Source organism: Limanda limanda, chromosome 1, assembly GCF_963576545.1.
Source record: "Limanda limanda chromosome 1, fLimLim1.1, whole genome shotgun sequence".
Classification (NCBI taxonomy): domain Eukaryota; kingdom Metazoa; phylum Chordata; class Actinopteri; order Pleuronectiformes; family Pleuronectidae; genus Limanda; species Limanda limanda.
This window is the reverse complement of record NC_083636.1, coordinates 35,753,572-35,777,246: the sequence shown is the minus strand read 5'-3', so window position 1 is coordinate 35,777,246 and position 23,675 is coordinate 35,753,572. Positions and strand designations below refer to the sequence as shown.

General features: G+C 41.8%; 1 protein-coding gene across 1 annotated transcript in view; it reads left to right on the top strand.

Moving 5' to 3' along the window:
- nnt (nicotinamide nucleotide transhydrogenase) overlaps positions 1 to 4,918 on the top strand; it is a 28,435-nt gene extending 23,517 nt beyond the window's left edge. The window contains exons 20-22 of the mRNA XM_061070726.1: positions 571 to 689; positions 1,299 to 1,414; positions 2,373 to 4,918. Of these exons, the coding sequence (XP_060926709.1) occupies positions 571 to 689; positions 1,299 to 1,414; positions 2,373 to 2,522 (385 nt within the window). The 3' untranslated portion in view covers positions 2,523 to 4,918. The remainder of the gene's footprint in view (positions 1 to 570; positions 690 to 1,298; positions 1,415 to 2,372) is intronic.
- The last annotated feature ends 18,757 nt before the right edge of the window (positions 4,919 to 23,675 follow it).

Here is a 23,675-nt window from a genome sequence, read left to right as displayed (position 1 = left end):
CCACTGCCGTCACACACTCGACTGTACAGAAAAGCAGTGCAGAAATTGACTTTTTCAATCAGCAGTTACAGCAGCTAATACATCCCAGAAGCAGCAGGCCATCTGCGATCTGTGTCCGCCTAAACTCACCAGACTAATAGAGAGTACATTTCCAAATAAAGGTCTGTCACATGGCGAGTGGCTCGAAGGATAAAGAACGAGCAAGCCACTAGAATTCAGTGGCTGGTGTTTATTTCCTTCCCTGATTGCATGACATGGCTAATTGAGTTTGAGAGCTATGTATACCCAGTCACACACATGCAAACACACTCGGCATATAATAGATGGTAGAAGAGTTGTGTGTGCGGGTGTGTATCAGTTGCACTTATCAAAAGTCTCCATCTTATCGTCTCCTCTTCTGCCCGACACCTTTTTATTTTGATCTCTAACCACCTCACATCTTTCTTCTCCCTTATTCACACCTTTCTATCTGATTTAAGAGGTTAAAGTTAACAGTGTTTAAAAAAAGAACAGGTCTGGAGAGCGAAGCACTTTGCTCATGGAGTAAAACCGAGGCTGATGTCTCCTCAGGTTTGGAATTCACCCGGTGGCTGGACGTATGCCTGGTCAGCTCAACGTGCTGTTGGCTGAAGCTGGTGTCCCGTATGACATTGTTCTGGAAATGGAGGAGATAAACGAGGACTTCGCTGGTAAGATTGATCTCTTATGTGCTTACGTACCTGCCGTCAATATCTGCCAGTTAGAATTACTCTGACACAATGTGTTGGCTTTTTCTGCAACTTTTATGCAAGAATGCAGTTTACAATTGTAAGTTTGCAGCGGAATTCCCCCTGCTTTCAGTCTGTATGATAAGAGGAACTAGCTTCAGATAAGTTTAAAATCTAACCAACTGTTTATATAATGTAAATGACATAAGTATTACCACCAACATTTTTTCAGTGTTTGCAGTAGTTCATATTTCCAGATGATTCTTGGAAGTTAATGTGACAATATGCGGCAGATTGGACTTTTACCATCACATATAATTTTCTGTCAACATTGTTTTAGGTGTTAGACGTAATGATCTGTGATGTCTCTTTTGTTTTTTTACAAAACCGTGACAAAGTAATTTGATTTGAAGATCAAGTGAATTTAAGTGTTGTTGACTCCAAACATGATTTAAAACAATGAATGCAAACAAAATATATTATCAAATAAAAAAATTGTCATTTCAGAAGAAAGAAGAGTAAAATGGTGAAACAATTTAAACAGATAAAGATGAGGTCTGTTTTTAATGAACTTGTTGTTTGTCCAATCAGACACTGACCTGGTCCTGGTAATTGGTGCTAATGATACAGTCAACTCAGCTGCACAGGAAGATCCCAACTCAATCATCGCTGGTATGCCTGTGCTGGAGGTCTGGAAGTCTAAGCAGGTGAGACATCTGGGGCAGGCATGTGTGATAATGAGGTTGTCCTGAAGCCCAAAAACCGATAAAGAGGGATTGAAGGTTTTACAACAACTGGACTGTGTTTTACTGCTTTAAATGAATGTGCCGTCCACACCCGTGGAGGGGGGCCGCCATTTGAAGATGCTCTCAAACTTAAAGAAATTCATACTCACACACACACACAGACACAGAGTCTTGCAGTTCCAGGTGCAGTCCCATCCTGATCCCATTAGCCGTGCCTGTGTCGCTGTGGGATGACGACATTCAGAACATCGCACTGGCAGCACTCCGAGATCTGGGATTTATAGAGCACGCTCCCACTAGTTTCCACACACTCTCCTCTGGGGAAATCAAAGAGGACATTCGGCCTCACCCCACACACTCGTATAAACGCCCACAGAGATGCACGCTCAGGTGCACAGATATAAAAAACACAGACACACTCAACTTGGGTTTACGAGTAATCACACTAATGCATTTTAATAGTCACTCGCAAGTGATGCACGCATGCGTCACGTGAGAACACTCACTGACATAAACTACTTGTACGTACACAACAGTTAAACTTTTCATGTCAAACTGCTTGACAATAACTTTGAATATGTAATAAAGCAGCTGTGACAGAGCACTCAGGCCTACGTGTTGGAGGCTTTAATGGAAATGCTGCTCATTCACTTTGAATTGGATGACATCATGCGTCGCTGAATTGCATTGTGGTTCCTAAGATTTGCTTTTCTCGAATTTGAGAAAAAGCTAAAACTTTTCAAGCAGCATATTAATTCACATTTAAAGAAATAGGACAGACGCTAGCCAAAGAAATCACGTTCATGCTAATACGAGACGTATAACATGAGAGTGAGTCTGGAGGGAGGAGGCAGAGATGAACCTGGTGTGTTTTCATCTGGTTGCTGATGGCATGTATGTGGTTGTGTTGCTCCTGTAGGTGGTCGTGATGAAACGCTCCCTGGGTGTGGGATATGCAGCTGTCGACAACCCCATCTTCTACAAGCCCAACACTGCGATGTTGCTAGGCGACGCCAAGAAGACTTGCGACGCCCTGCAAGCCAAGGTTCGCGAGACCAAGGACCAGTGAGGTGGCTCCGCCCCCCCCCCCCACTGAGACCTCCACAGAGAGCACACATGGAGCGAGGAAGGAATACGACAACGAGGCAAAGTTATTCAGCATTAAGATCATCTCTGTCTGACTGTGACTCCATCAGGTCGACAAAGATGATCATTAAGAAAAATATAAGATTGGTCCACCCTTCCTTTGATCTGTAAATAAAAAAAACAACAGTTTATTGTAAGAGAATAACGCATGTGCACAGGGAGCCAGGCAATGCAGCTACTGTAGATTTCTGGTTAGAGCTCCCCTTGTGGTAATGTACTTGAATACAGATCTCTTTCTCTTTATCGCTTCTTTTATTTCCGGATATCAAAGGAAGGGTTGGTCAACTACGTCCATGTGTAATCTCACAAACACCTGGTGGAGTGTCGTCTTACATCGATCACAACCAACAATCAGAAATGTAGATGCATTAGGATGTTAGATATGTTACAGTTGACTGTTAAGATATTTTGAAGGAAATTTGAGATGAATTGAAAGACGTGAGGGTGAACCACCCTGGACAGAGGAATGATAGAACTTAACGTTTAACATTACCCCACACTGTAAAACGACTTCGCCTATTCCCCCTGAGTTTGTTTTTGTTGAAGTAAAGTAGTTAATTATTTCTCCGATAGATCGATTTTCTCACATGCGTATGTCCGACACGGTGTGTTCTCCTCTCAGCACCTTCTTTCTCCCGACAAGTGGAAGAAAAAAAGCAGAATAGCGCAACATTTTTGTAAAGTTCTTTCGGTTCCAGTTTTATACTGTATTGGGAGATTTTTGTATTGGAACTTAAAGTCATCATAAATCTAGAAAAATGTCTATGCGATCAAGTTTTAGGAGCCATAGCCAGTTGTAGAAATACAGTCGTGCTATTTGCTTTTTTTCCTTTTCACTTGTGTGTCTTGTGGCCCTTGCCTCTAAACAGTCACATGGTTCCAAAACTTCCAAAATCCATTCAAACCTTGTCTATCCAACTTTTAAACGCAATAAACCAAACCGCTCTACGTTTTAGACGGTAACTGTCTATAATACGTATTCCTACAAACACACATACTGACGTAGCTCTGACAGCTGAATGGACTGTACGTTTTGGAATCCTGTGTGTCCTCTTCATCCCGTGTGATTTGAGATGGTACAGTACACGTGATGCTCTCTGTCGGACTTTGTGGTAAAGAAGGGTTTTTTTTATTTTTAAGGTGAATGAGGCTAAACCACTCCAATATTTTTGCATTGAAGGGTTTGTAAAGTAGGGCCAGATGTAAAAAAATGACTGTCACGTGAAGTCTAGAACAAGTCTAAAACGACAACAATGCACCTTATTTCAAAGCGAAACATGAATTATGCAAGTATTTCTACACTTAGGTTGTCATTTCGTCATTCTCTTTCGATCATTTGCCATACAAATAAACTTGTGCCAATCCTCCCCCCTTTTACTCTCAAAAGAGATTCTACGCCACAAATGTAAAAGGTTTGGCTGCTGAATAGCCACTTGAGTAGAAAGACTCCTCACTCTACACCTGTCCTGACACAGCTCAACTAGAACTAAAAACCCATTGCGTTTAATTTCTGGCTCGGTTTGAACTGCTGCCATCCTTTTTTGTTGTCTTTGCCTTTTTTTGAGTTTTAATGGTCACGATGCATTCAATGAATTGGTGAGAATTTATCCTGGTTCACGATTTGAGGAAGAATAGCCCATGTAAGAAGTACTGTACTGTAAGAAGTTAGTTATCTTGGGACCCGATACGTTGACCATGACAACTATCCTACCTCTCCGTAAAACGACCAATAGCATTACACAGTAACTTCCAATCAGACCAATCAGCTTTTCCTAAATCTATCCACAGGATGTGTAACGGACCAGTCGCCTTCCATCCACTCACCTTATGTCCTGAACCTGACCAACAGCCTTCTGTTTTGTGCTCACCATTTTAACCACCAGACCTCAGTTTGCTGTTTGTTGTGCTAGTGTAGAGCTGCAGATGTCATTAGTGCTCATGTAGGTTTATTACTTTAACATGTCAAGTAACACAAACAACCGCAGTCATTAGAGGCTATTCGACTGAGGAGTCGGCTTCATATTTGTAGCTTCTCGCCATTTTTGAGTGATTGATCAAATTGAGACGGATAGAAAATCTTGATACTTTTGCCCTAAACGCCCCATGTGCCCTTATCCTGTTTCTTCTCCTGAAGGAGAGTATTTTTGTAAAGAGGCCTCCTATTTGTGCAGAGCAACAAAGGGTTTTTGAAGTTGTGCGATGTTTCAGTGCACCATGTAAAGGAGATAACAAGATGAAATGTACTGTGAATGTGATTTCACCCCTCCTTTCTTTTTCATGGAACATTTTCACCCCTAATAAAACTGTATTTACACTAAATGTTGCCTAAAGGAGTCTATTTTTTTAATTTTTTTTTTTTTCACTGACAAATCTCTTAAAGATGCAAATGAAATTCCTTATGGTAAACAAGTTGATCTGCAGGCTTTTCCCCTGAGGTCTACCACAGCTTTGATGGTAATGCTACCTGCCCAATTTTGTACGGCAGGGTCTGAAACCTCAAATATTTGCTGCAATTACCTGGATGATGGATCGTGAGGGGAAGGAGTCCCACACTGGCTCACACAGTTCATCTGCGCAGTGCTGCTCGAAAAAAGAGAGTAAACCAAGTAACGTACACATATTGTGCAAGGGGAATTTTAGCCTCAACAAAGTCGGTACTTTGATAGGTGAGTTTTCTACTGACAGGCGGGAACTGGTGCCAAAACTGCAGGTTCATTGGCCAGAAAAAATAAGGGAAAATATTTTAAATACTAACTAACATGGCACTCGGTAGAGCGTGTACCGCTGCCAAGGCCAAACAGTCAGTCTCCCTGAGAATGTCAAAAACACCTTATCTCACGACGTTAAAGGTGGAAAAACTTTTGGATCCACACCCTGATGCAGATCGCGTGGTTATCCGTCCAGTAGCTTTGGTGTAATGCTGTTAACTAACAAATGCAGAACAATTCAAGATAACCATAAGTACAACGTGATTTTTAAGAAGATACTCACACTTTTGCTCAAAGATGATCTCGTAAAAATTGACTGAATTGCTCTTTGCCTTCCTGAACCCAGCCTCTCTCAAAACAGGAAGGTATAAATACAATATCTCGGCCTTGATGAGGGATGGTGAGGAGAAGATGCTGTGGAAAGACACCTGCATAACCCTGAAGTGTCCCCGTGCGACGGAATAAGATCGCATGAGTCCACTATGAGGGTTGGGATAATGAGCGAAATGTAAATATGAGTTTGTGTGACATTTTCACCCACAAGTGGCACTTGATTGCTATTCATCCGCAGGGGAGAGTGAACTGGAGGCACTTAGGAGGGGAGTGGTGCCCACCGAGATGGAGCAGATTAGACCGTGGATAGATTTATGGGGATGAGGATTGCATGTGTGTGCGATGAGGGCGGCTTCATCCTGTAACAAGTAGCACTCAGACTGGCTGTTATCTTCTCTTGGGCCGGGAGCAGATCAGAGAAACTGTCACTCCCGCAGCAGGGGTGAGATGCAGCGATAGTGATAACACAAGATCAGATGGAGGAATTACCACCAAGGATTTGGTGTCTGTTGTGTGTATCACGACTTATTTTGTATGTATCGTCGTCCATCTGAAATTCTTCTTGAAAATATGTAATTTCTAATCAAATTTTCCTCTTATTTCTGATAAATAAACACAAAGTCAAAGGTCATGTGTGTGTCTGTGGTGTGTGAGAGCATGAAGATCCATGATCTGATAAGGGCTGAGGTGACAGCCTTCTCAGCTCAAGCTGCTCTATTGTCACACACCCGGTATTTATCCAGATAACCAGCAGGCTGCAGACACAATACGCCTCCATCCCTCCTCAGTACAAGGACAGTTGAAAAACACACTTTGTTTTGCCCGGCCTTGCATGCAATTTGATGTGATTGAATTATTTATACCAAGAATGTGTTTTGGTGTTCTGGTATTCAGGTTCCTTCAGGTAGAGTTGAATTATCACAACATAAAAGTGAATCCTGCTTTTAAAACTTTAATTCACTGCAAGTACACAAGTGGTATCGGCTTTTAAAATCAAGAAGGAACACAACAATAAACAGAGAATTTAACTTGAATTGCTCTCTTTCCCCAGTTGGTAATTATATTATATTACTGAATAATAAGAATGCATTACCAGCATTGACATGCACCATTTAATGTAGTTAGTCGAGATAAAAAAATTCTACATAACACACCACATTCTATAAACTTAAATTCATTCAAATAAACCCCCAAAATAGGTTATCGTATATAAAATAACACAAATTGAAATTGGATTTGTACAGTTACTCAGTCAATACATTGAACATTGTAAATACAGTTTGTGCATATGTCAACTTGCATTTTAAATATTAGATCATGTTTCCTGTCATGAAGAGCACTTCTTATATTCAATGCAAACAAAAAGGCTTGAACAAATAAAAAGTTAATTCAAGTGAACAGCTGTGGCTCCGCCCACTCCTTCAGTGCGAAGGTGATGCTGATGTTCGTGCTAAATTAGCCAATTAGCAAAATGCTAACGCAGCTGTTCTTGTGTAGCATCGAGTGACGAAGCTAATCCGGAAGTCCAGCGTCCAGCAGGAAGTGATTTATCACTCAGTGACGTCTTTAGGTGAGAAAATGTGTTTATGTGTGTTTGCTGTGTTAAAGTGGGAAGTTGTGATATCAGGTGTGGGTCTCAAACACATCACTTGTGTTCACTGTCATGTTTTAGCTAACATTGGACTAAAGGACTTTCTCCACTTAGCTCATTCTGCTGCTGGTCAGTTGTGTTAATATTGGGTTTAGTCTTTACACTCTGCTCACTGTCAGTACTGCTGCTAGTCAGTTGTGTTAACATTGTGTTTAGTCTTTAAACTCAGCTCACTATCAGGACTGCTGCTGGTGAGTTGTGTTAACATTGTGTTTAGTCTTTAGACACTTGTGTTATGATGTTGAGCACTTTACATTCAGCTGAACACTGACGAAATATGTCAAACTGTTACTTCACTACGTCTCATTATTCTCCTTCTGCTGTTTACTACTGTTTCCACCAAATTACACCAATTCAAATAGTTAAGTGTTCAAGTCTTCTAACCTAGGATTTTGGGAGAAATAATTATATATCATTTTTAATTCAAGTCTGTGTAGCGTTGCGCTCTGATGCTTCATAACAAGTGGATTTCTGGAAACACTTTCTACCTTCTAATCTCTGCCATGCTAATGTTGTTGTTGTTGTTTACACACCAAATATGAACCTTTGCCCTTTCTGAATCCACGTACATATGTTTCCTGGTGAGTTGTCTTAACACAACCTGCTGCTAAACCCCCTGGAACCACACGCGACCTGCTACAGCAACATCTCCCCTCACTGGCCACAGTAAGAACCAAGCTGTTTTCCCAGCACTGTTGGTTCAACCAGGACTATTTAAGTCAACTCTTGGTCTGGAGTATTATGCAGGGCGCTTCCCATCTCTGTGACAAACCCACAGTTGAAAAAAGCGAGCGCACATGTCCCTGTGTACATGAAGTAATCCTCGCTGAAAGCCATACAGATGAAACCATGTGTGATTGGAGAGATTTGTAGACGCGCCCCCATCACAGATGATGTAGATTTGCTGTGGGTGCGTGTGTGTCAAAATCAAGCCAGAAAATGTGGCTTTAGTACGAGATGAAACTTCCCCAACAAATCTTTATACCAGGACCAACATGTGCTTAACATGCCTTCCAACCAGTCGTCAGGGTAAACATGAGCTACGTGCTGTATCTCTGCTGCTCTGCTCACATGCAATATGGAGATGAACAGCCTGACCTCACCACAGGAGGTCTTATTAGACATCTTAAACCGTGGTCCCAAATCAGACAAATCTGTTCTCGTGCCCTCACAGCAGTGGCTCATTAGAGCCCGTTGCTCAATTTATTTATGCTCGACTGAAAATATGGTCACATCCTAGTTTGAAAGGCATCAGGCTAAAGTTGTTTAAAGAAAATAACATCTGTAATGTTACAACACCAAGCACATTATATCAATAACTTAAAGATGCCATATTGATGGCACTATAATAAATATTACACAGGGTTATTAACCCCCATAATTTCAGTTTATTACAGCTCGTCCCCTGTTGGCAGTTTATTTATAGGCTAAATGTGACGTCTTGTTATTAGCACTGTAAAACTTGTTTGTTCTACTCGATTTCTGTTTCAGACTCATCTTGCACAAGAAGTCTTAAAATGCACGTACACTGCAACTCTTCATCTTTGCTTAGTCTGTATGTTTTAGTGTCGTCATGATGCCGTCTTACAGTAGACTTCTCCTGCCTAATTTGGACGTACCGTATTGCATTTGCCAAAAACTAAAGCTCTCTTGCATCTATAATATGCTTTACTGTTGTGAAGGTTGACCTATTGTGCTCATTCCAGCTCCGTGGTTCCACCAGAGAAGCTTTGCATGATTTACGGGTCACATAAAGTATTTTTTTATGCTGTGTCTGCTATGCAGCCCCTCGATTTAGCCTCAGGTTGAAATGAGCAGTATTTCAGGGGTTTTCTTTGGACAGTGAACATTGTTGCATCATTTTACACCATTGTCATTACAATATTTTTCGACAACATTGTCGTTGTTGTTTTCTACTGTACCAATAATTCCAATCTTTGAGTCTATATTCTTGAATATTCACTCTCTGCCAGTTAAGAACATTGGCAAAAAGAGATTTAGTGAAGGGCTATAGAGAAAAAGGGATTTATTTTATATGTAAGAATCTTCTATAAATGCCTTGTTTTTTCCTCTTAAGTGTTGTAAATCTGATAAATCTTACTGAAGCAGAAAATATCCACTGTCCAGAAATCTATAAAAGCTATTGCTAATGGGAAAATGTTTTTCTTTTGATATCAGACTATATGCAAAACTTGTATGGTTAATTTGTATGCTGGAGTATATTGAGTGCCTGTAGGGATAATGGGTGGTGCATGGAGTGGATAGTATTTAGAACAGTCAGACGCCCGGACTTTAGTCTCACAGGGATTCCTTTTTACATTTCTTGTTAATTAAAACTTATCCCTGCCACTAAGCCATGTTTAATATAAAAATCCAACGTTGAGATTTTATACTATTTATTTCTGACAGAATATAAGTAAAAACATGTGTCACTTTCTGTAATCCACCATTATCTGTTTTTTACAGGTTCTAAGGATGAAATAGTAGGTTATATCCATTATTCTAATCAATCACCTCAGTACTGGTCTTGCTATATCTACAGGTGGAGAGATGGTGTGCCACCAGTCTGTAGTTAAAAACTTTGGACCTCTAGACAAGAGGAATCGTTCATCCTTGATCTCGGGTAAGTTCCCTTCCTTAATGTCTAATCTGATCGTCTTAACAGCTTGTTTGGAGAAGCCTTTAAACCCCCAAATCCAGCCGTCCTGGATACATCGTCCCGAGGACACACACACAATGTCTGGTCCTGAATGTCCTGAAGTTGTTTTGACTGTGACAGCCAGAGATAAATGTAGACCCACTAACCTGACCAGCGAGCAACACAACTGGCCTCTTTACCATTTCATTGCTGCTTAGGGCTGGCCAACGTAAACATGGTGGGAGTGTGTCCTTTTAAGCTGCTTTTATTGTCCAGCTGCTTCCCAAACTCTGGATGTAAATTGTTGAAGTTAGGAGGGATGAATGAGAGAAAAAGTGGAAAAGAGGTGAGGGGGTGGTTAATGTATCGGTAAGAAGAGAGGGGATCAGGATTTCTCTGAAGTGAGGAAGGGAATCATTTAGAGTGGTTTTTCTGTGTGTGAGTGAGTGAGCATATGTGTCATTTAAGCAGAGGCATCACAAAGCCCATTGAAACATCTTCCCAGACCACTTCACATCAGTTTGTTATTGTCTAGTGGCCAGGCGAGAGTTGTTGGGACAAAAAATAAATGCAAAACGTATTTACGCTGAAATGTTCGGAAACCAAATGTAGGCAAATTAAGGGGGGGAATTGCACAGCACGCTTTTGAAGTCAATATAGACTCGCTGTTGTGCTCAAACACGGATGTCCTGATGAGAGACATTTGTAAGTTAAATGTATTGCACTTATACTTCAGTGTTTTTTATCCCCAGACATTTGAACAGCTCTTATGTAGTCACGCCACCACTCAACAGTGGCTGTCCATGGTGGTGCTGCACATGAAGTCATTCACCTGAGTAATTTAACAAGTTAGCTACTCAGCTAACATTAATTACAGGGATCTCCTTGACCTTGTTTTTAAAGATAGTTCCTTTAGTGGGAAAGAAAACGTCTAACGTTGCAAACTAGCAGCTGTTGTATTAAGTAAAGGTACCGAAGGAGTCCTATATGCTGACTAAGTAAAACAGTAACAAGGCCAATTTGACTTGTTACAGTTTCATGCTGAATGTGGTCGTAATGGTCAGTATCCTTTGTTTAATGTTTATTGTGAGAAAACTTATCTGCTTTTTATATTTATTGCATAAAGGTTTTAGATGTACCCACAAAGCAACACAGACAGCCACAGCTTAGTCTGAGGTTGGGGTCAAACCTTCACTAACTTTGCCACCCCACTGTGTGTAATTTGGCCTGTCAGGTTGTAAAATGCATCATGTATAGGCTGGTAGTTTGAATAGCTCTGTCTCAGCACAGGGGTTGTGTGTTTGTGTGTTTAAACTTTGTGTAGAAATGGTGGTTCAGTAAAAGCTGCCATGGTCTCGTGACTTTTATTGTTGATAGTTTTAAACAACCCGTCTCATTGGTCTGTTTGAATATTTATTGATCCTTGACGATGTGACGCAAAAGTAACGCACTGTCGCGTACTTGTGGTTTTATTCCGGTTTACACAGACCCGCATATTCTCATCGATGTTCCAGTGTCTGCCTTCATTCTAACAACATGGGCCGTACTTTGGGTTGTAAGATACTTTATTTTCAGCTCAGATATACACATAGGACTCTATTTTAACAGTGTAAGCACATGTTCTCAAGCAAACATGTCTGCCCATAATCCCCTTTTCCAGTTTAACAGTGGAGCAAAGAGTCATTTTTCATGAATCTTGTAATCATTCGTGCGTTCAGGACATATTTTTCACCAAACCAGAAAGCTATCCTCCATTGCATTTTAAAAGTCAGGTATGCTTTCAACTTGGCAAATTAATTGTATAATGATAGATTTGTCTGGGTCTCTGCAGAGCAAAAGGATCAGAGTGAAAACTCGCTACCTATCTGTGTAGCAAGAACAGTGTAAACATGCTGTGTACCCGCCGATGAAGATATAATAAATAATCTGCTACTGACTTCAGACCAGGTTTTATCACTTTCTGCTGCCTCAAGATCGCAATGCATCAATGAAGTGCCTGACCACACCTCCATTTTTAAGGGTGCAAGTGCATTTGCTATTTAAACAAAGTGGACAGTGCATGGGAAAATGAACTGTCTGAAACTATAAAGACAGCTTTGCGCCTGGTGTAAAATGGGGCCCTTAATGTTTACATTCAAGCCTTTTTATGGCCATCTTTAGCTGGCTGTGGATTAAGTCTAATCCTCCATGTTTAGTGTATAGACTTGGCAACAGATTGCTTTTACATTTGCAGCAGGGCATTCTAGGACAGTGCACCCTCAAATAAAAAGGTTCTTGAGGATCTGTTTTTAAAGTTCTTCATAAAAACCTGCTGGAACATTTGGGAACTCTTCTTTAAAACAAGGATTGTTCAACTTCAGTCAGATAAACCTTGATTACTGTACAAACACTTCTATCATAACCACCACTCTTTGTGCATTGAACAACTATAACTGCTCTGCTGCTTCTTAATGAGTATATTTTCTACCACTGTTAGAACTGCCACTATGACTAACAGCTGTACTATTATTATGGCTAATGCAAACAAGAGTCAGGAACAAGGGGAAAAAAGATGCAGATTGATGTCTTTTTCCTCACTCCCACTCCTCTTTCCTCCCTCGCCCTCTCAATGGTGATGTAAGTGTTTTCTGACACGTTTTCTGTGGTATCTTTTTGTGGTTTGACCTGTGTATCTGTGTTAGGGTGGCACAGAGGTGACTGAAATAACAAAGCAGAAGGGGAGAAAATGAGAGACAGAGGATAGTGTGTGTGTGTTTTGGAGAAAAGTGTCTTCAATGGGATTCAGGTATCAACTGGATGACCTCTTCAGTGTCGAGGGGGGCCTCATAGGAACACACACAAAAGAGCGACTGACACAATGAAGGAGGGAATGAAAGGGGGATGAGGTTTCACAGCCGAGGCCGAAAAAGGAAAACATCAGATCCCTTTCTTTTTCTGCCTCACTCACTTTCTGTCTCTTTCTTAGTGTTTGTAAAACTACAAAGGGAAAACACCTGAGCACCTTATTTCGGCAGCGCTAATGTCATAGAAGGAATGTGCCGCTAATGTGTGTGCGTGTGTGGAGCTGAATGTGCGTGTTTGTTTGGGTGTTTGAAGGAGGGAAACGGCAGGAGCCAGCATACCTCACTGGCTTACCTACCTGAGAGTCTTTGAAAGCTCCCCAGCTGTATGGTGGCCCATTCAGTGATCAGTGGCGTGCATGAAGTGTTTGATCACACAGTCTCAATGGGTATCTGATGGAACCTGTTTGTTTGCCAGGGAGACACTGATGCTGATATTTTGTTTTGCCTCACATTGGATATAAGCCAACCACTAAAATGTGACGACAGTACCTCATTTAGTTGGGATTATTGCTCATTGAGTAATCATTTAACAACAATAATGGGAGGCAAGATTGTGTTTTTAATCAAAATCTTTATTCACACCACTAAACACTCATTCTTGCAGCAATTCTGCCTAATTTGCATCCGTATGAAATTTGTTGCATCAAATCAAGAGTTTTCCTTTTCTACCGAACTGTTCCAACAAATGATAGGACTGCAGCTTTGCACCACATGAATATAGTCAAACGATAAATCTATCATTACTGAATTACTCTCTGTATGTGTGCTGAGATGCATAAGTTACATACAGCAATTTGGGTTTGACAAAATAGTTGCTGTTATTCATTTGTAACTGTTTATACATGCACTGGTTGTAATGTTTAGATTGATCAAGCCCAGCACTAAAGTCTTAACCATGTATATTAAGTGGCTAGACACCGTGTATACAAAGATCTGAATTTGGGCAGCACTATATCAGTAAAGGAATGACAGTAAGATGCAGTTTGGGGGCGGGGTTTGATGACGTCTTCAATATAATCGTGTGAATGGTTGATCATGGTGTGGATGGAAACTTGTGATACCCACATCATCATGAGTTCTTTGAGCACATAAAAGAAGAAGATGCAGTTGTGGGTGTTTCATGTCCTCGTGTGAGGGATGGACAATGGATATTCCGTGCCAGCAGATGGGTGAAAAGACAGAACAAGAGGAGATGGTACAGGGCCGTCTTTTGCTTTCTTAAACAATTCCATTCTTGTTTAATTATCATTTTGTGGACTGATTTGTTTAGTTGGTAATTGCCTAATCATTTTTAACAAAACATTGATCAGCATATTGTTAAGTACTTCAATTTATGAGTCCAATTGGTAAAGGTTTCAAAGTTTCTATTGTTTGTTGTGCACATTGGAATTTCAGCAATCCAGAGAATAAACGAGACATCACTGACAGATTCAGAAGACATCAAACAAAATTTACATCATTATATGAACAAAAGAGTCCCCCCCCCCCCCCTGAAAAACTTTTATGTTTAACATACTTTAATCAGAAAAAAACATAAATGGCATCTGGGATTTATTTTGATAACTGACATTATAGAAAGTGCTGATGGCAAATGTCAATATGAGCTCTGCTTCGTACGGACTGAAATGTTCTTTTGGCATAATGATCTATTTAAAGCATCACTCCTTGAAAGGTTTGGCTTGATAGCAAATAGAAAATGCAAAAGGAGGTAAGATTAAGTCTTGTATGGAAACAATGAAGATGGAGAATGCATGAATGCTGCATGGAAATGGACAGTAGTAGCGACAGAAATGAGTCAAGGGAACACAAACATGAAATCAAAGAGTTCTGTTACCTTCTGTAGCCAAGGTAAATAAATGCTCTGGTCAGTATTTGAGGAAATACAGTAGAAAAGTAGCTGACCAACCACAGTTGTGTCTCAAAATGTTTCACAACACAGAGATTGCATGCATAAGTGCTTTGCACAAAATGAACAAAAACATATTGATGTTAATTCAAATTATACGGAAATCAGCAGGTTAAGTGCACTGCTGCTGACTTGTGGTGAGAAACAGTATAGCAGCGATTGGCAAGTCCCTTAAAGCCAAAAATTTGTTGTAACATTGGTTTTATCATAGTAAACCTTTGGGGAAGCTTTAATGGTGTCGGAAATTTCTTACCACTCAACCCTTTAGGGAACATCTGGGTGAGACACCCAGTGGTAAAATTTGGTATACCAGTCCAGTATTTAGCTTGATATTGGTATTTGCTATATAAACATTTACTTAAGCACATCACCAGAATACAGAAACAAAAACAGTAAGAGAAAAGTGCAATAGATTTTGGGGAGCCCTCATTTGATGACTCACTACATAAAATGGTCATACATTTTAATTTGTAGGGCTTTTGTGAATTTCTGATGTGTTTTATGCAGTAGGGGCCACACACTGCTGCAACTCAGTCTGCCAAGAGACTGCTGCAGAATAGGAAATATTAAGTGGCCATTTTCAGACGTGTGTTCCAGCATCAGTATGAGATGTTACCCAGTTCTTTCGGTCGAAGCATCATGGTCATAGAGCAGAAGAGCTGTGTGCAATGTTTGTGCAGAGTTTTTTTAATTTTACTTTATTCGCTTTGATTGTCCACAGAGGATGAAGTCTAATACTTTTTCTTCTGTTTTTGCTCCATTGCTGCCAAAACTTGGCACATCAAGCATCTGAATCGGCAGCTTAGGATCTTGAAAACTCATTAAATTAATGTTTTCAGAGAGTGCAATGTATTGTTCAGCATAATGCGTGTTTGATTCTGTGCCTGATTCAAATATGCATGTAATCATGAAACGCCCGTCTCTTTGGGTGATAGATTGATCCCAGAGACCAAAATCAATTATGTTGGCCTAAAAATGATTCTTGAGAACAAAGCTACAGTTACACTTACACATTGGCCAAGCTTGCATTCAACAGTTTGCATGCAACCCATCCACAATGCAAATGGCAAGTAATACTATGAAACGGATGATCAGTATTGAGTATATGAGTATTAACAATTGCAGATGCAGCATATTTGATAACATTTGCGTAATCAGTTGGAGATGGCTCAAGCAGAATGTTGTAACTCTTAATTGGAAAATTCAAATAGAATCTGGTATTGCGATGATGTTGGACTGTTCAGTCTATACGTCTCAGTGATGCAGTCTAGAAACAATATAGGCATGATTTTGCTGGCACAATTTTCAAAAGAATGGTTCTAAATCGTTAATAAACAGGAATACGACATTGCACCATATATGATCAGATAATTGATGAACAGTATGAAGGCAGACTGAGCCAAAAATGGAGAAGGTACAAACTACAAGTCTTTGAGCAAGCAGTTTTTAATCAGGTTCCCCTTCATACTGTAAACTGGCTCACATGGATGATTTATTAATTCCAAAAGTGCTCTTGTATACAAAATGCGTTCAGCTGTTGGTAAATATTAGGACTATCAATAAAGTTGAGTAAGCAATAGTCAAAGCTAAGCTCTTTTATTTGCTGCCAGATCATTTCTTCTGTCATCTGCTCACATCACTTCTGGGTATTCATTTTAACTTTCCCAAACTTTCCACGCAGGTGTGTGTGTGTGTGTGTGTCTCAACAGAGTTGGCCGTGTGTTTTGAAACTTTACCCCTCACACCCCAGCATGCACATGGATCGCTCCACATGCCAGCTCATCACCAGGCCTGGAGAGCGAGTGCATTATGTGTCTGTCTGTCTGTGTATGTGTGTGTGTGTGTGTGTGTGTGCACGTTGATGTGTGGGTGTTCCTTGATTACTCTGTAGTCTATGAAGGTATAAGGTTAACTACCAGTGCAGCATTTACTGAAAGACTACCCTGGAAGGTGCATCATCATCATCAAAACTGAGCTGATGACTTCATAATGACCGTAATACAAAAAGACTGACTTTGTACCCTCCGTCGTCTTCATCTGTTTCTGCATCCTCTTCCAAATTCTGGATGTGATTACATAAAAAACAAACCCATCTATTTATACAACCCCATGAGCACATGCTTTGAAACTCTATGGTCTGATTGGAGTTTTGCCAGGAGATGGACAAACTGTTTTGTTGTGCCTCCGATGGACAGTTTGGTAATAGTTTATTTTTCTTTTCCTCAGAAGTTTGGCTAACCAAGGGGTTGTTTATGATCATTTGAGGAATGATGGCATATCAGTCCCCTTCAGTTCAATCAGATCAGTCCCCTAAATGGTCCTAATTTTCTTTTTATCGAGATCCATGAATTATTCTCTGGAAAGTTTTTTTTAACATAAACATGGTCGAGAAAGCCCTGGATCTGCCCCTTTGGTCAGGATCCTTTTCATGGCCCATGTCTCATTTGTCCACCAAGTTTCGTGGAATTCTGTTCTCTAGTTTTTGCGCAATCCTGCCAGCAGACAAACCAACATACATAATATATGTTCTTGGTAGAGTTGAATAACAAAGGATAATTATAGTTATTAAAAAATATCTAAATGTTATATTTCCAAGCTTTTGATCATTTGTTGGTTTATGTTATCTTTAAATTCATATTCAAGAAACACCACTCAACTGATGATCTAATATCTGAGGTCTGACGATATAGAGACTGATTCTGAAACAAATAATCCTAGCTGGTATTTTACATTATCAAACTAAATTTCCTGGTTCCTTTTTAACTGTCTTTCAGCATGTGGATGTGTGTGTGATGAACAAGTGAGTGTTTCAAGTAAAAAGTAGGGCAGGAGGTCAAACATGGGCCAATTAGACACCACAAATAGAAGAGGGGAGAGTTAAATAAACTCTTTGACCTCCAACATCTTGTTTATCTACGAGTTTACTGCAGACTTAATCTGGATGTATTTTTTTTGCGTGCCTGTGTATGTGTTTGTGCATCTGTGTGTATACATGTGTGTGTGTAAGGTTTGCTTGTCTGTACTCTTGATTTGTCTGTACATTTTAAATGTTGTTATTTTCATGTCTTCTGTGTACGTTTGGCAGTGGGTGTCCCAGAATGGATGTGTTACATGTGTAGATTTGAAACACAACTGTGGTAAACCTGGAGTGGCCTATCTGCCCCTGCCGGTCTATACTTTAAACTGTATGTTTTAGTTCTGTTTTGTCTTTTGCTTCAGCTACTGTTACTGCCAGACATGTGGTTAGAAAAAGTGTATCACCGATGCCTTGTGCGTATTCTCCTGGCCTGAAGAGAACAGTGATGTGAGACTAAGATGACCCTTCCTGAATTTGTGAATGTCAGTTTGTCTCAGACTTTTATATGACTTTAAGTTGACATCAATTTATAATGACTGTAGCTCCCAAGTAGTTCACACGAGGCCAGAGGTCTTTGTTAGAAAACGGGGTTTTATTTCCAGGTCGAACCAACCCGTGAGAACTGGGTTTAGAGAGAAAAATAAATGAAAATAAATACAAATTCACAATATGCAAATGTCCGTTTTTACAGCAGCACAACAGGTGTTACATTACACCAAAAAACACTTCACACACACCTCACATACAGCCCGCAGCTCAATATTAACTTGCACATTTACAAACTTAACTTACATAAACATATTCACAACTTTACATAGTATGCAAATCACTATCACGCACAACCATGCAATTGAAAGCAACACAATAAAATCGTTCACATTCTTCTTAGATATAAATAAATGATAAACATACCTCGTCCACTGCTTACTACTTGAGGGAATCTTATCTTATTGCTTGTCCTTTATAGTTTTTTCTTCTTCTTCTTATGTGCTTTTACTTTTAACTTTAATTTATAGCTTATTGATTGTGCTGCTTCTTTCACGCTGTTTGGCTAGGTACGTCGCTTAAAGGTGTGGTGTAAGAAACATATGACGGCGGCAATTAGTTCCGCCCCAGTGCCATTATAACCAGTAGGAACCAAAAACGGGAGGTTAACCAACTAAACAAACTGCCAATGTGCGGCAGTTACACTCCCACCAATCACCTGTGATTACTTAAACATCTTAAGGACATATACTGCATATAAAACATCAAATAAAGTAAATTTGGTCACTAATAAACAGAGTAGGCTTAAAACCCTGTGGTCTTCAGTCTGCTTCCAACAGTGTGACTGTTTTATGAATGGGTCTCTCGAGGTGAACCGGCTTGGAGGTGCGCCTTCCCATTACATCCAGAGTTGAGTCGCCGATGAGCAGCTTGAGCTTCCTTACTCTCTCATCTTTCCCGGGATAGACTTCGATAATCTTAGCTAACTTCCACTGGTTTCTCGGCGTCAGCTCATCCTTTAGTAGAACGATGTCATCAACCTTCGCGTTTCTGCAGTCTTTGACCCACTTCTGTCTGTGCTGGAGATTTAAGAGGTACTCCTTCTTCCATCGTGACCAGAAGTTGTTGGCTAGGAGTTGAACCCGACGCCATCTCTTGCGGATGTAAATATCTTCCTTAACGAACTTTCCAGGAGGAAGGGATATAATCGTAGACTTCATGGTCAGTATGTGGTTCGGTGTCAAAGGCTCTGGACTAGATGAATCATTCAGGTTATCAGTAGTCAGAGGTCGACTATTCACGATCGCCATGACTTCGTATAAGAATGTTCGTAGAGAGGAACAGTCAAGTTGTTTGGCTGACTGTTCTAGAATAGACGTCAAAACACTCCTGATGGTGCGGATTTGTCTTTCCCAGACCCCACCCATGTGACTTGAAGCTGGGGTGTTCATGATGAACTCACATCCCAGTTCCTTGAGCTCCTCTTGATCCATCTCTCTCAATGCCTCATCAAACTCACGCCTTGCACCAGCGAAGTTTGTCCCTCTATCACATCTTATCTGCCGTACCATTCCCCGAATAGCGATGAAGGAGCGCAGAGCGTTAATGAAGGCATCGGTGGTCATGCTATCAAGCATCTCTATGTGTACTGCTCTAGAACACATGCAGGTAAGTAATAGCCCGTAACGCTTTAGCTCTTTCCTTCCTTCTTTGATGTGGAATGGTCCAAAGCAGTCCATCCCGCAGTAAGTGAACGGAGGAGTAGTGTCCATCCTATCTTCCGGGAGGTCTGCCATCTTTTGTTGTTCAGTGCCTCTTCTGAACTTCCTGCACTTAGTGCACTTGTAAATATGGGATGACACTGTCTTGCTGCATCCAAGGATCCATATGCCATTCGAGCGGAGCTCGTTCATAGTCATTCCTCGGCCCTGATGGTGCACTCTCTCGTGATAGTGCTTGACCAACAATGCTGACACATGACTGTCCTTTGTAAGAACTGCTGGATGCTTAACATGTGGATGTAGGGCAGCATGAGTTAAGCGGCCTCCCACGCTGATGATTCCTTTGTTATCCAGGAATGGACTTAGCTTGTTCAACTTGGACTTGCGACCTATCTCCTTGTGATGCTGGAGGCACTGGACTTCTTGAGATAGGGTTGCATGTTGAACCATCTTGATTATGGTCATCTCTGCTTCTCTTCTTTCCTCTAGACTGCTGGCTTCACAGGACTTCGGCTTGAGACCTTTGACCTCCTTTGCACGGCGCTGGAGCCTGGCAATAGCTTTTACCACTCTTAACCAGTCTGAGAACTTGTGTAGGCGATCTAAAAGCGACCTCACCTCCTTTGCCTGAGTATCATGAACCTGGGCCTTCTTGAGCTCTGGGTCACTAATTGAGATATCTCCCACCTTTACATCTCCACATGGTAGCTCTTTCTGCCACAGAAAGGCTGGGCCTGTGAACCAGTTAGAGGCTACAAGCTGTTCTGCCGTGAGACCTCTTGAGGCGTGATCTGCTGGGTTCTCCTCAGTAGTCACATACCTCCACTGCGCTGACTCTGTGCTTCGCTTGATGCGTTCTACACGGTTTGCTACGAACACATGAAATCTTCTGGCTTCATTACTGATGTATCCAAGTACAACCATAGAATCAGTCCAAAATACTTCTTGTAGGCATTCTACTTCGAGCTCTTTCTTGAGCAGGTCACTGATGCGGATAGCTACCACTGCTGCTGACAGCTCTAGTCTTGGTATGGTCGTGACCTTAGAAGGGGTGACTCTTGACTTTCCCATGACTAAGGTACAGTGGACTTCACCTGATGTACTGACCGCTCTGAGGTATAAGCACTCTCCGTAGCCTGACACACTGGCGTCCGAAAAATGGTGGAGCTCATAGTGCTGGACGTTGAAGCTTGGTGGAGTGTAGCATCTCTGGATCTTCACACCAGCCAGGTTTTTCAGGTCTTTGAGCCAATATTCCCACAAGGGTCGAAGGTCATCAGGCAAGGGGTCATCCCAACTGAGCTTGTCACGACACATCTGCTGCAGTATCTGCTTTCCAACCAGGATGAAGGGTGCCACGAACCCAAGCGGGTCATATACTGAGGCAACCGTGGACAAGACTCCTCTTCGGGTAAATGGATTTTCTTTGACAAGCACTCTGAACTGGAACTGGTCAGAAGACACGCACCACTGAACACCGAGTGCTCTATCCATGTGTTGCTCTCCGAGTGCCATGTCCAAGTCCTTGGCAACTTTAGCACATTCCTCCTTAGGGATTGTGGCTAGGACTTCCTTGCTGGTAGAGATGAACTTATGCAGCTGGAGTTTGCCTGTGCTACATAGTTCTCTTGCCTCTTTCACTAGTTGGATCGCTTGCCTTTCAGATGTTACACTTGCCAACCCATCATCAACATAGAAATTATTCTGGATGAAGCGGATGGTGTCTTCACTGAAGCGTCCACGTCCTTCAGCAGCGAGGTGTTTGAGTCCAAAGTTGGCGCAGCCAGGTGAGGAGGCTGCACCAAACAGGTGGACTTTCATCCGGTAGATGGAGGGTTCTGCTTCGAGATTTCCATTCTCCCACCATAGGAAACGTAGGTAATCTTGATCTTCTGCATTCACGTGGAACTGGTGAAACATGCGCTCAATATCGCACATGATTGCCACAGGACCTCGACGAAACCGACAGAGGACTCCGATCAAGGTGTTTGTCAACTCTGGGCCTGTCAGGAGATGATCATTCAGGCATGTCTCTTTAAATCTTGCAGAGCAGTCAAAGACGACTCGAATTTTCCCAGGCTTTTGCGGATGATACACCCCGTGGTGGGGAATGTACCATGCTGGGGCTTTGCTGATATCTTCTTGTGGGACCTTTTCTGCATCTCCACGGGTTATGGTCTCGTCCATGAAGGTCTTGTAGTCTTGGTAGTACTGCTTGTTTCTCTTCAGCTTCCTTTCTAGGCATCTGAGACGGTGGATAGCACATATCTTGTTATCTGGTAAGTTAGGTCTGTCTTTCTTGAATGGCAGTGGCATTTCGTAATGACCATCCTCCTTGAGCCTGATGCCCTTTTCCATCCTTGACAGGAATCTGAGGTCTTCTTGAGATATGTTGCCGTCCTCTGAAGCTTTTTCCACAAAGTCAGATTCCAGCACCTTGATGACAGCTGAAGGCGAGACAACTTCCTGGATTTGTGTTCTACAGACGTAGTGCACTTCGCTTGTGAGGTTTGAAAAGGATGGATTACCTGGTATCACTTGCTTAACGATGACCTGGTGACTCACTCCAATCGCGTCTCCATAGTCGAGTGATAGGTTGCCGTAGCCAACTACACTCCAGCCCAAGTCAGTTCTCAGTGCAAAGGGCTGATTTTCTTCCCCAGAAACCACTTGTCTTGGGACGAGTGCTTGAGTACAGTTGTAGCCAATTAGCAAGCCTACGTCGCAGCTTTGGTGCGGAGCTATCTCATCTGCGATGTGTTCGAGATGTGGCCATGCTTTCGCCGTCTCTGGTGTGGGAATATGATCTCTGTTTGCAGGTATGAATTCTCTTGTATAGGTCACTGGCAGGGGAATTATCTTGTCCGAATGCATTCCTCTTACTTGCAGACCAGTCAGTTTCCTACAGGACACAACAGTGTTTCTTGAAGCCATTGTTGAGAGTTTTAGCTGAACTGGTTCGTTCTTCGCATGTAGAGCCTTTGCAGTGTCGTCCAGGAGAAAGGTTGTGTCACTCTGTGTATCAAGAAGTGCATACACAAGAACTTCACGATCAGGCTCACTTGAGGCCGACACCCACACTGGGATGATGGTGGATGTATGAGTGCCTTTGACATGCTGGAGGACTCTATTGGATGTTGCTTCAAGTGAGGTTCTTGTTGCCCTATCCTGTGACCGTTCAATTTTGCGTCCATTTGACATGTCTCTTGCTGCATCAGGCATTGTTGACCTCCTTCCTTCCTTGGTGCGATTATCATGGAGGCAAGTCGGGTGTTTTTTCTCACACGTTTTGCAGATCATTCTGTTTTCGCAGTCCTTCAGACAGCCAAAGCACAACTTATTTTCTTGCACAAACTTGACCCGGTCAGAGACGGTTTCATCTTTGAATTTATAACACTGGTGAAGACTGTGCCCTGTCCTTTCACAGAACACACAGCTTGTGGCGGCAGCCTTTTCGTCTGAATTTGTCGCCAATACCTTTGCTCCAGGACCTCTGTTCCTTGGATCCTTGCTCTTCTCACATTCAACTGGTTTTAGAGCGTGGAGGGATGATATCGGGTTGCAAGCGATTTTTGCTTCACGTGTAACGAACATGACAAACTGACTGAAGCTTGGGTACCTGCGACTATGTTCTTCCTCTTCCATAACCTTCCTATTCCATCTTGAGCTCAGCCAGTCTGGAAGTTTAGCAAGCATTTTCTGATTTTCATTGCAGTCATTGAGTATCTCAAGACCCTCAATCTGAGACATGGCGGCTTCACAGCCACGGAGGAAGTCAGCAAGTTCTCGGAGTTCTGAGCTTCCTTTGGAGCTTATCTTGGGCCATGAATCAAGCTTGTCTCTGAAGGCTTTGGCTATGAGGAATGGATTGCCATATCTCTCTTCTAAGATGGTCCACGCTGCGCAATAGGCGGACTCTGTGCCTAGAAGGAA